Source organism: Schistocerca americana, chromosome 1 (assembly GCF_021461395.2).
Source record: "Schistocerca americana isolate TAMUIC-IGC-003095 chromosome 1, iqSchAmer2.1, whole genome shotgun sequence".
Taxonomy (NCBI): domain Eukaryota; kingdom Metazoa; phylum Arthropoda; class Insecta; order Orthoptera; family Acrididae; genus Schistocerca; species Schistocerca americana.
This window is the reverse complement of record NC_060119.1, coordinates 756,886,047-756,898,963: the sequence shown is the minus strand read 5'-3', so window position 1 is coordinate 756,898,963 and position 12,917 is coordinate 756,886,047. Positions and strand designations below refer to the sequence as shown.

The following is a 12,917-nucleotide window of genomic DNA, read 5'->3' as shown; positions in this document are numbered from 1 at the left end:
ACTGTTCACCTGTCCATGTTCCTAAACAAATTACATAAACATCAGCATTATAGTATACTGTGAATCTGGATCCGTGCCATCTGCTGATAGATGAGAACTTTCATCAGTTCGAGAGACAAACCCATTATGACTTATTTCATTTCCAGCCGGAAGTTTTGAGCCTATCAGTGGGGCATGCCTAGACTGTTCCCCTAGAAGGAACACTAGCCACAAAATCAGATAATTTGGGTTATTTTACATATTCATGTACATCCATACTCAGCAAATAATGGAATAGTGTATTGAAAACAGTTGATTAGTGTTACTTTAATCCAACCCCTCTCCACTTCTCGTTTGATTCATTCACAAATGCTGCACAGGGAAAATTACTGCCAGGAGTGTTGGTATGTGCCCTCATCTCACTGAGGGCTACCAAGCCAGGTGGTGTAGTGGATAAGACACTGAATCCATATTCCAAAAGAGGAGAGTCAAATCCCTGTGTGGCTATCCACATTTAGGTCTCTTGAGGCAGATACTTTTGTGATTCCTGTGAAAAGATGATAGCCAATTTTCTTCCCGTTTCCACCAGTCATTATCCAAAAGAGCGAGCTTTCTGTAGGTAATAACATTGTTGTCAGTGTGATACTAAACTGCAGCTTTTGTTCCTTTCCCATCTTCACTAACGTTATCACCATGATAGTGTTCATCCAAATGTATCTATGATAAAGTGCACAAGTCGTGTTGAAATTGTTTACAGATTTAACTTCATAATGTTTCCAGGCAGTAAAGTAATCCTTAAAGATAAATTGCATGATTCTTTTGTGCAAGCTACTTTTTTCATGTAGAAGTTACCTACCCCATATATTGTCCCAGTCAAGGACACTAACTTCAATAGAAGATTTTTAGATTTCTGTCCACTTTGCATGGCACCTGCAGTTTGCTCAAGTGAATGAATCATAGTTTACTGCTGTGTACTTTGTTGTCAAGCATGTCGCTCCACGGGTATAAGAGGCACATGTTGCTGGTGACAGAGCTTGAAATATCTCTATGAAATTCCGGTGATCTTTCATTTTATGTCAGGTGGAGACCGACTGTTAGTTCAGAGCAGCATGTCTCCTGAGGTACACTGATCACAACACTATATTCACCATTGGCTTTTGCAGTTTAATTACATCTTCAGAAGAATTTTTCAACTCATGACCAAATGTAAAACACCCTTTACTCAAAATTCTAGAATACACCTAAAATGTCACCTGTTTGCCACATTCAGTCAAGACAAAACCTTGTTTGGCATTCTTCAGTCGATTTTCGTTAGTAGTTATTAATCTAAATAATAGGCCAAGAAACAAAAACAAGTTGTACCCATCCAACTGCTGCAGATTATAGCAGATCTCCTGTTAGTTGCTCAGATTGGATGAACAGTTGTGAAACCATCTGCCTGGTACATTTCTATCAATGTTCTACCTTTTTAATGTGTTGTAAGTATCAGTAAACAATCAGTGGAAATATATTATTACATCTGCATCCATTGTGAAGTGCATGGCAGAGAGTAGATCTCATTGTACCAGTTATTAGGGTCTCTTCCCATTCCATTCATGTATGGAAATTGGGAAGAATGACTGAATGTCTCTGTGCGTCCTCACAATACATGTGTGAGCAATATGTAGGGGGTTGTAGTATATTCGCAGAGTCATTATTTAAAGCTGGTCCTTGAAACTTTGTTATTAGATTTTCTGGAGATGTTATTGGTTGGTATTCATGAGACATAATGAGTGTCATCGTTATCGATGATGATGTAGGCCAAAGCAGTGAATTAAAATTTGTACCAGCGCCATGAGTTGAACTCAGGTCTCGTGCTCATTAGGCAGATGTGGTGTCCATTAGGCCACTCTTTGGTATCTATGGTACCAGTGTGGTGCAACAGATAAAGCATCTGCTTCATAAGCAGGAGACGTGGGTTCTAATCCCAGCACTGCTACAAATTTTAAATGATTGCTGTGGCCTACTTCATTATCGTTTCTTGCAATAGTTTGTCTGTCTTCAAAAGGCTGTCAGTTTCTTCAACATCTCTGTAACACTCTCCTGTGGGTCAGACACACCTGTGACCATTCAAGTTGCCCTTTCTGTATACATTCAATATGCCCGTTTGTCCTATTTGGTACAGGTACTACATATATGAGCAATATTATACACTCCTGGAAATTGAAATAAGAACACCGTGAATTAATTGTCCCAGGAAGGGGAAACTTTATTGACACATTCCTGGGGTCAGATATATCACATGATCACACTGACAGAACCACAGGCACACAGACACAGGCAACAGAGCATGCACAATGTCGGCACTACTACAGTGTATATCCACCATTCGCAGCAATGCAGGCTGCTATTCTCCCATGGAGACAATCGTAGAGATGCTGGATGTAGTCCTGTGGAACGGCTTGCCATGCCATTTCCACCTGGCGCCTCAGTTGGACCAGCGTTCGTGCTGGACGTGCAGACCGCGTGAGACGACGCTTCATCCAGTCCCAAACATGCTCAATGGGGGACAGATCCGGAGATCTTGCTGGCCAGGGTAGTTGACTTACACCTTCTAGAGCACGTTGGGTGGCACGGGATACATGCGGACGTGCATTGTCCTGTTGGAACAGCAAGTTCCCTTGCCGGTCTAGGAATGGTAGAACGATGGGTTCGATGACGGTTTGGATGTACCGTGCACTATTCAGTGTCCCCTCGACGATCACCAATGGTGTACGGCCAGTGTAGGAGATCGCTCCCCACACCATGATGCCGGGTGTTGGCCCTGTGTGCCTCGGTCGTATGCAGTCCTGATTGTGGCGCTCACCTGCACGGCGCCAAACACGCATACGACCATCATTGGCACCAAGGCAGAAGCGACTCTCATCGCTGAAGACGACACGTCTCCATTCGTCCCTCCATTCACGCCTGTCGCGACACCACTGGAGGCGGGCTGCACGATGTTGGGGCGTGAGCGGAAGACGGCCTAACGGTGTGCGGGACCGTAGCCCAGCTTCATGGAGACGGTTGCGAATGGTCCTCGCCGATACCCCAGGAGCAACAGTGTCCCTAATTTGCTGGGAAGTGGCGGTGCGGTCCCCTACGGCACTGCGTAGGATCCTACGGTCTTGGCGTGCATCCGTGCGTCGCTGCGGTCCGGTCCCAGGTCGACGGGCACGTGCACCTTCCGCCGACCACTGGCGACAACATCGATGTACTGTGGAGACCTCACGCCCCACGTGTTGAGCAATTCGGCGGTACGTCCACCCGGCCTCCCGCATGCCCACTATACGCCCTCGCTCAGAGTCCTTCAACTGCACATACGGTTCATGTCCACGCTGTCGCGGCATGCTACCAGTGTTAAAGACTGCGATGGAGCTCCGTATGCCACGGCAAACTGGCTGACACTGACGGCGGCGGTGCACAAATGCTGCGCAGCTAGCGCCATTCGACGGCCAACACCGCGGTTCCTGGTGTGTCCGCTGTGCCGTGCGTGTGATCATTGCTTGTACAGCCCTCTTGCAGTGTCCGGAGCAAGTATGGTGGGTCTGGCACACCGGTGTCAATGTGTTCTTTTTTCCATTTCCAGGAGTGTACAATGGGTCACACAAGTGATTTGTAAGCAATCTCCTTGTTGACTGATTTGCTTCCCCAGTATTCTACCCACAACTGAGCCAGTGTGATCAATCCAAACTTTAGCAAGCAGGTACGTGTATGAGTTTGCCTGTTCCAGCTGTGACTCAGTGATATTGTACTCATAGGATACTATGCTTTTTTTTTTTTTTTTTTTTTTTTCAGTTTGTGAAGTGCACAATACATTTCTGAACAGTTGAAGCAAGTTGCCAATCTTTGCACCACTTTGAAATCTTATCAAAGTCTGAATGAATATTTATGCAGGTACTCTTTCAGACAGTACTTTATTATAGGTAACTGCATCATCTGCAAAAAGTCTGCAGTTACTATTAATATCACCCGCAAGTTCATTAATATACAACATGAAAAGCAAGGATACCAACACACTTCACTAGGGCACACCCAAAGTTACTTCTACCGCTGATGATGATTTTCCATCCAAGATAACAGGCTGCATACACTCTACCAAAAAGGCCCAATCCAGTCACAAATTTCACTTGATTCGCCATAAAATTGAATTTTTGATGTAAGTGTAGGTGTGGTACTGAGTCAAATACTTATCGGAAATCAAGAAATACTGCATCTATCTGAGTGCCTTGATCCAAAGCTTTCAGTATGTCATATGTGAAAAGCGTGAGTTGGGTTTCACATGATCAATGTTTTCAGAATCCATGGTGGTTGGCATGGAGGAGGTTATTCTTTTCACGATACCTCATTATGTTTGAGCTTAGAATATGTTCTAAGATTCTGCAACAAATCGATGTTAAGAATATTGGACAGTAGTACGGTGGGATCACTTCTGTTACCCTTCTTTTAAATAGTTGTGACCTGTGCTTTCTTCCAACTGTTGGGCACAGTTCTTTGTTCAAGGGGTCTATGGTAGATTATAGTTAGAAGAGGGGCTAACTCAGCCACAGATTCAGTATAGAATCTGACAGGGATTCCATCAGGCTCTGAAGTTTTGCTCAATTTTAGTGATGTCAACTGTTTCTCAACACCACCAACATTAATACTTACCTTACTCATGTTTTCAGTAGTACAAAGATTTTGGGGCAAGTCTCCTGGCTTTTCATTTGTAAAGGAATTTTTGAAAATGTAGTTAAGCAGTTCAGCTTTTGCTTTGTTACTCTCAGTTTCACTTCCTGTCTCTTTTGCTAGGAACTGGACACTAACTTTGGTACCACTAACAGCATTTCCATATGACCAGAATTTCTTTCAGTTTTATGAAAGATCATTTTACAATATTCTGCTATAGTAGTCATTGAAAGTTTTATGCATTGCTCTCATGACAGCCAAACATGTTCCATTCTGTGTCTCATCTATCTATAGTCCTATCTTTTGGTGTACACATATTATGCAGTAGTCTCTGTTTCTTTACAGTAACTGTATACCACGGAGGGTCCTTCCCATTATGAACTGTTCTACTGGGTACATATGTATCCAGTGCATGATCAACTGTTCTTTTAAACATGAGCACATGCTCCTGGCCTGTGCTGAGAGTCTGAAGTTCCATATTGAAATATGACACTACTGAAATTTTATCTATTTCGCTGAACATATATATCTTTCTGCTTGTATTAGTTGTCCTTTGTTCTTTGGTAATCATTGTTGTCACAACCGCACTATGGTCACTGATTCCAGTTTTGATGTGGACATCCTCAAAGAGGTCAGGTCTATTTGTTGCCATTAGATCCAATATATTTCCTTCGTAGTGGGGTTCTGAACTGCCTGTTCTAGGTAGTTTTCAGACAAGGGTTTTAGTAATGTTTCACAGAATGTCTTATCATGCCCACCATTAACAAAACTATAATTTTCCAAATTGATTGTTGGATGATTAAAGTCTCCACAGATGAGTACAGTATGATTGAGTAACTTAACGTACAAGCAAACTGAGGTTTTCTGGAAAGGTTTCAGTTACATCAGAAGATTAGTTCTGATAGAAGGATCCAATTATCATTTTATGTCCACCCCTGATACTGAGTCCTGCCCAAACAATCTTACATGCAGCTTCAGTTTCTATCTTGGTGGATTTGAGTTTCTTGTCTACTGCAAAAATTACACTACCTCCATTTCCCATTAGCCTATACTTTCGATATGCTTTTAATTTTTCCCTAAAAGTCTCACTGCTATCAAATTCAGGTTGCAACCAGATTTCTGTACCTAGCATTATGTGAGCTTCACTGCTTTTCAGGAGCACTTCAAACTCTGGCACTTAGTTGTGAATGCTTCAGCGCGTTACCCCTTGGAATTTTAATAAAAAAAGAAAAAAACTATGTATGCACCCCCACATAGTCAGCTACCTGGGTAGCTGTGTCTGATGGGTAGTACACACCTGACCAATTTAGGGGACCCTACGAGTACTTTTGAATAGTGCCTATCACCAGTTGCACCAATCAGAATTCCACGAAAGCAGTTGTGTTCCCTGTTGTACTATTTCACGCAGTGAAAGAAACCAAGATGTACATTTAAGTTGCCCATCTCTAATTTAAAGAAATATTTATATTTTCAACTATTTTGTATTTCAGTTACTTTATGTAAGAAAGATATGACAACATCAAAAAGAAGAAGAAAAAAGGAAAAAGATGTTGCTGGTGGTGATGAAGTAGAAAGTGAAGGAGAGAGTGCAGAAGAAATGGATGTTTCCCCAACAGAGACAGAAGTAAATGAGGTAGCCCCTCCATTAATGTTCTGTGTAGTAATTCAAAGAAACATCTGTACTTGTAAGTAATAATAATAATAATAATAATAATAATAATAATGTTTCAGGAATGCACTACTGTTGCTGATGATGGCATTTTCAAAGTCACTATTGGGAAACCTGTGCCCTCTGTTCACAGTACAACAGAAGAAACAATTGTTAATGAAACTAACACTTTTTTTCCTTCACCTAGAATTAATTGTGGCCTTGCCATTAAGCGAAGTGTGCTCTACTTGTACGGTGGCATGGTGGAGGATGGAGATAAGGAGTTTACATTGTCAGATTTTTACACCTTAGGTATGGGTAATATTTGTATGTTTTAACTTTTTTGTTAGCATTCATTTAAAAATTTGGTTGTAAAATTATGTTAGCTTTTCAATGTTGTTAGCTCAGTACACTCTGAGCTATGGGAACATCAGGGTGGATATTTTCATGAAGCTCCTGATAGTGCAAGCGCCACAATGCATGATGGATTCAAAACTCAAAAGGATGAAATCTACTAAATGATGCAGAAAGCCTACAGGGGTTCTGCTTTGTTGGAATCTCTGGTTTCGAGGTGAAGAAGACATTCAAGCCGGGCTATGAATAAAAGGCAGTAAATCCTGCCTGGACAACAGTCAACCAGGAACCATGTGTCTCGTATATATTTTGAACACTGGGCTGAATATGTGGATCACAACAGAAACTCCCAGTATTTTAAAAATGACTGTGCCCAACATAATTATTGTCAATTTGAACACGTGGGAAGTATGCCCAGCCGCTTCCCAAACTGTTGACTGTCAGTCACAAGAACAACCAAGTGGTGATTGCAAATGAACTTATGGAAGGTGTGCAAACTGGACATCTTTCTTGAAAGTTGCTATAAAACATGAGTATTTGAGAACACACCCAAGACAAAATTTCAATCTGCTGATGTCATTACCCTCATCTATAGAAGGCAAGAATTAGCAATCAAAAATTGAAAACTGTGCTAATTGTCTTTTTCAAACCTAGTGTGTGGTTCATTATAAGACCCTATGCAAAGGGCAGTCACTCAATTTTGCCTAGTACAGATGTGGGTGCTGGAAAGATTAAGAAAAATAATTATTATTTGAGATAGCTCTTTGCTCATTCCAAAATGGAGATTGCCATAACCTTGCAGGTAAAACACGACATGTCTTTCTGCGTGACAGGGAGTTTCCGGCCAATTGCAGCTTGGTGATGCTATGCTAGCCTCCCTAATCTTGACCTGGTATATTTACCAAAAGGGATTTACTTTGAAGTATTTTAGATGTTTGTAACAATATGTCACAAATCTGTGTGTGTAATTGCTTTACTTTCCAATACTTTCATATATGACACTGGAGATTATTTTCGCTTCTGGCGTTGTCTCCTCATTAAGAATAAAATACTGGGTTATGTTAACTAGTAAATGGTTTATTCCAATCATATTGCATGAGCATGTATTTGTTTAGGTGCAGAACAGTCCAAAGGCTTTCTGGGTGTGAAGAAATGCTACAAAAATTTGGGGTCCATTATTTACAACCTTCCGGATCTTCTGAACAGACAAAGGAAGCTTGGTTTGCCGTAGAATTCACATTTCTGCTGAGCAGTTGCTTTGAAAAAGATTTTCATACACAAGCAGAAAATATATTCCATAATTTGACATCACTAATGCATATATCATGTGACACTTCTTAAATACTGGAATAACCTGCACCTTTTTTCCAATCACATGGATACTCTGTTGTTCTAGCACCCTACAGTAGATTATTGCTAGAACAGGGACCAATTCTTCCCCATATTCAATATAGAATGGAATAGATACAGCATCAGCTTCTGTTGCCTTACCTCTGGCAGATGTCTACAGCTGTTTATCATGTCCATCCTCACTCAATTCTGCGTTGCATAAAAAATAGGCTTTCCTGTCAGCTGTTTTATTTATTCTGCTATTCTTATGCATCTGCATGCATTGCAAAGCATTCAGTGTGGAAAATGCGAATTCAGTTCTCGCTGCTGTCAGGATTTTTCCTTGCTGCAAGGACTGGAAGAGGCTCATGAACTGCATGAGAGGTAATGGCTCCATTGTCTGAAAGCTTACTGCAGCTGTCAGAACGGTGTGCTGACCCCATCCGCTCCATACGTCCATACAGCATCTGAATGAGACTATTGCCAAATGACAAAATGGCAACGGGTCAGAATTGCATGGTCCTTGGGACATATTGGCGATTTTTTTTTTTTTTTTTTTTTTAATTGACTTTCTACTGAAATTGACGTCTGAATTGTATGATTCCATCTAGACAGGTGCTCAGAGTAATCAAGAATTCACAAGAACGCAGAAAAGTTTCCTGTATCCATCTTGTGCTAGGATCACTGCCAGTTTCATTACTAATAGTCACCTTCATCCCGTAAAAGTTACCTATGTTGAAAAGCACAGAAACAAATAACAGCAAGCAGTATTCACTCAAACTTTTGAGCACTAGCTCTTTTTCTAGCAATAGTACACACACACAAACATGCACACTCCCAAGTGTGTTGACACATTCACACACACAAGCTTGCACACACACCCAAATAGACACTGCTGAGTGTGCCCTTGGGTGTCTGTGTGGTGGAGTGTGTGAATGTGTGTACTATTGCTAGAAAAAGAGCTAGTGCTTGAAAGCTAGTATGAATGCTGCTTTTTTTTTATTATGTTTTCCTGTGCTCCATGCATTGATCCACTATGGGCAAGTGGTTGCCTTTCCCTAATATTACATATTGCTCCAACAGGGAGTATCCTGTATTTTTACACTGTGTTGAAGAGAGTAGTACTAATTGTGAATTCATTGTGTTTGAATTCATTGACTGAAGCAGTATTACAGAGTACTCCCTAGTTATGAGTGTGCATGCTTTCAACTTGGTTTTTTTGAGAGAATTTTAGCTTGTGGAGATTATCCTTTATGGTTCTCTGAAGATGGAATCATCTTATTCTGACTGAGTAATGTGACACTGGGAAACACTGAACTTCCATACTAGAAGGCCATAGTTCAAATTTTCATATGGCCATCCAGATTTAAATTTTCCACATGTTCCCTAAATTGCTTAAGGGAAGTGCTGGGATTATTCCTCTGAAAAGGACATAGCTGATTTCCTTCTGGAAGCGTGCTTGTGCTCCATCTCTCATGGTTTTAAACAAGTATTACAGAAACCAGGGAAAATATTAAAAATGGTCTACACAGATAGCAAAAATGAAAAGACAAGTAAAAGATCATTACATAGAAATTTCTTGCCTGTAGCAAGAGCAAAATCTTGGGCATAGGGTTCATCTGCTTGTTCATCATCTTCTACATGAGCAGTGCATATGCAAAGGCATTACCATTGTGGAACACAGTGTATCTGTTATCAGATATTTGTATCACAGGAAACAGTTACTTACGTAAACTGTTCACTAAACTTTGTATTGGGAGCATGGCAGGAGGACCAATGAAACAATGCATCCAAAAATGGGTACATATAATACCCCTAATGTAAGCTTATTTTCAGAAAAGGCTGAGTAATGTAATATAAATGGCTGCTTCTTCTGTTCATGTCTTTTGTGAAACCATGATTGAAGGTACCATTGTACCAGGGCCACGGACCTTCAGGTTAGTGTATTTGTGAATTCTGTGAAAGTAATTCAGACAAAAAAAGTGTAGTTTCTATCTTTATCAGTTAAATGTGCTACTGAAGTGTGACAGCCATCCAGGAGTCAGAGAATCTACCGTATGTACTTGAATGTAAGCCGCACTCGAATCTAAGCCGCACCTGAAAAATGAGACTCGAAATCAAGGATAAGAAATTTACCCGAATCTAAGCTGCTCCTGAAATTTGAGACTCGAAATTCAAGGTGACAGAAAAGTTTTAGACCACCCCTCCAAATCGAAACAAAGTTGGTCCATTGTAACGTGAAACACAACTGAGGTCGAATTGGTTCGAGTCGTAAGCTTAACAGTTAAGCTTTACCAAGTAGCCATTGCTACGTGTCAGGTGCTCCGTCCGTATTTATACGGGTACCCTTCCTTTTTCATGTGCTTCGTCTGGTTTGAATCGATTGCTTAAAGAGAGGAATTATCTCATTAGCGAAACAATGGCAAGAGACTGCTATTTGTTGTTACTTACACTGCTGCTTTCTCTGATAATGATCAACAAGAACCAAATAATAGCTGCGTATGATAGATGTTCTGAATGAGAGTTTAGCGAAAATTTTTCTCTGTTTGAAAATCTTTGCAGACGCCTCTTTAGTACATTACATTCTGCACAGAAATTAGTCACCTTAGATTTAAAAATTTAGTCAGTTGCCGTGCTTCATTTCTGACTGTACCGCTATTCAGCATAAGAATAATATGAATATAAACATGACATGATACGTACATTAATCCATGTTTGCTGTTGTCTTGGTCTAGTTTCGGAGTTTATTAGGCAGACAGGATTTAAATGAGATAGCAGCGAACACGAAAGAATACATGGCATAATGTTTATATTCTTCTACCTTTTCTTTTAATTTATTTACTGACACAGAGGTTTTGGCGCCAGTATTTATCTTTGTGCCTGCAAAGCATACCTGTGTTGTGCTACATATATTTGATTGCAGAAGTTAGTTGTGGCGACACCTACCAACATTTTTCAGAACTTCCGCTTACTTTGCACTCGATTCTAAGCCGCAGGCAGTTTTTTGGATTACAAAAACCGGAAAAAAGTGCGGCTTAGATTTGAGTAAATATGGTAAGGCCGTAATTTAGTGAAAATACCCTACACATAACGACATGCCTACACGTGGGGTAACCTTACCTGCCATTTCACTGTTATATTCTTTTCTAATCTTCTCTTTTGTGCTTGTTTGTCTGATGATTACACAGCCATTGCAGTTAATTTACTAGATAAGTAACAGAATGAATGGCCCATGTAATGATTAGTTGATTGGGAAGCAGTTACAGATGATAGTACCATGATGTTCAGTAGTTATGATAAATGGAATGTTCTCTAACCTGTAAAATGTAAAAACTGATCCTTCAATCAATTTCAGAATATCATTTACATCATTTCATTGATACATTTTCTTTCTAATTTTTCAGACCTCCATAAGCTGGATGAATGGAAAACCCTCATAACAAGTGACTTAGCCACACAAGAATGGATTGCTTCAGACAGTGAATCGGATGAAAGTGATGATGATGAGGAGGAGGATGAAGATGAAGATGAAGGTGAAGATGAGGATGATGAAGAGGAAGAAGAGGGTACTGCCAGCAAAAAAACTGAAAACAATGACAAAAATAATTTGAAAATGGAAACAGACTAATTGTGACTGACCAAGTTTTGTTGTTATTTAAAAACTTTTTTTTTTTTTTCAAATACATTATCACATATTTTCGAAAAGATTTGTGGGAGGTCACTTTTATTCCCTTACACATATGCACACCCAACCGAATGTGATGTTCCCATGTATGCAGATAATCTGTTAAAAAAAAAAAAAAAAAAAAAAAAAAAAAAAAAAAAAAAAAAAAAAAAAGGATAAATACAGTAAGTTTTATCGGAGTATGTGAAATGTTCATTGGTGGCAATAATCAGTTCCTTGAAATTTTTTCCCCACTACTTCAGGAATAAGGAAAAGTTGCTTAGAACTAAATCTACAGATCTGCACATTTGTTGTTGTGACTGGCACTGTTTAGGGCAGGGATTCCCTGATGAAAGGGCAAGTAACATGCCAATCTTGATCACCAATCAATCCAACACTGACCCATAATTGGCCCCTGTTGTGCTTCTGTCCATTCCCAAGTAATTTATTAGTATTTTATCTTATCACCAAATAGTAGAGCCACTGAGACATTGGCAGGCTCAGAAACAAAATTAAAAACATAAAACGTCAAAACATAAAAAAAATCTGACACCACACAGATCGACAGATTGATAGTCAAATCGAAACCAGCTGTATTTTGACCGCCGTCTTGTCCACTGCACTACAGATTTGTTTTTGTGACCATGTTTCCAAGTTACTGGTACTTTTGTGTAAATTTGTGAACAGTGATCAAGAGAGCCACAGAAATGGAAACACCTCAGCTCGTCACAATGAGACTGCCACGCCACATGAACAAAGTGACTGACTGTTACAAAACATTTTCATGCAAACACCAGTCCAGCTTACAAAGTGACATCGCCTCTTATTAGGTTTTCTCTTCTTCCACAGGATAACCACAGAATTTATGAACAGACTGTTTAACATCTGCATGATCCTATTGTGAAATTGTTTTTGTAATGCCATGTAGCCTTATGATGAACCCCTCAAAACATGCCACACAATAAATAAATAATACATTAGTTAACAAATTTTGTGACTGGTAGTGGTTGTTAACAACCATTACATATTGACACCTTTTGATATGCTGAAAAAATCAGAAGGGGCACTTGTCTTCACATTTATGAGATTATTGTGTAGACTTTTGATCAGTGCTGTCAGATGATGTGGGACACCGAACACTGTGAGCACGTTACAGCTTTTCCCGGGCAACACAGTCAAAGGCTTTCCTATACTCAAGGAAGCAGATGGAAACAGGAACACAGAACTCTCTGAACTTCTCGATTTGCTGTACGTTGA

The 12,917-nt window shown here is 40.1% G+C and overlaps 1 protein-coding gene across 1 annotated transcript in view; it reads left to right on the top strand.

The window, feature by feature from the left end:
* LOC124611662 (kelch domain-containing protein 4) overlaps nucleotides 1-11,790 on the top strand; it is a 47,612-nt gene extending 35,822 nt beyond the window's left edge. The window contains exons 7-9 of the mRNA XM_047140264.1: nucleotides 6,156-6,298; nucleotides 6,397-6,625; nucleotides 11,401-11,790. Coding sequence (XP_046996220.1) covers nucleotides 6,156-6,298; nucleotides 6,397-6,625; nucleotides 11,401-11,624 — 596 coding nt within the window. The 3' untranslated portion in view covers nucleotides 11,625-11,790. The remainder of the gene's footprint in view (nucleotides 1-6,155; nucleotides 6,299-6,396; nucleotides 6,626-11,400) is intronic.
* The last annotated feature ends 1,127 nt before the right edge of the window (nucleotides 11,791-12,917 follow it).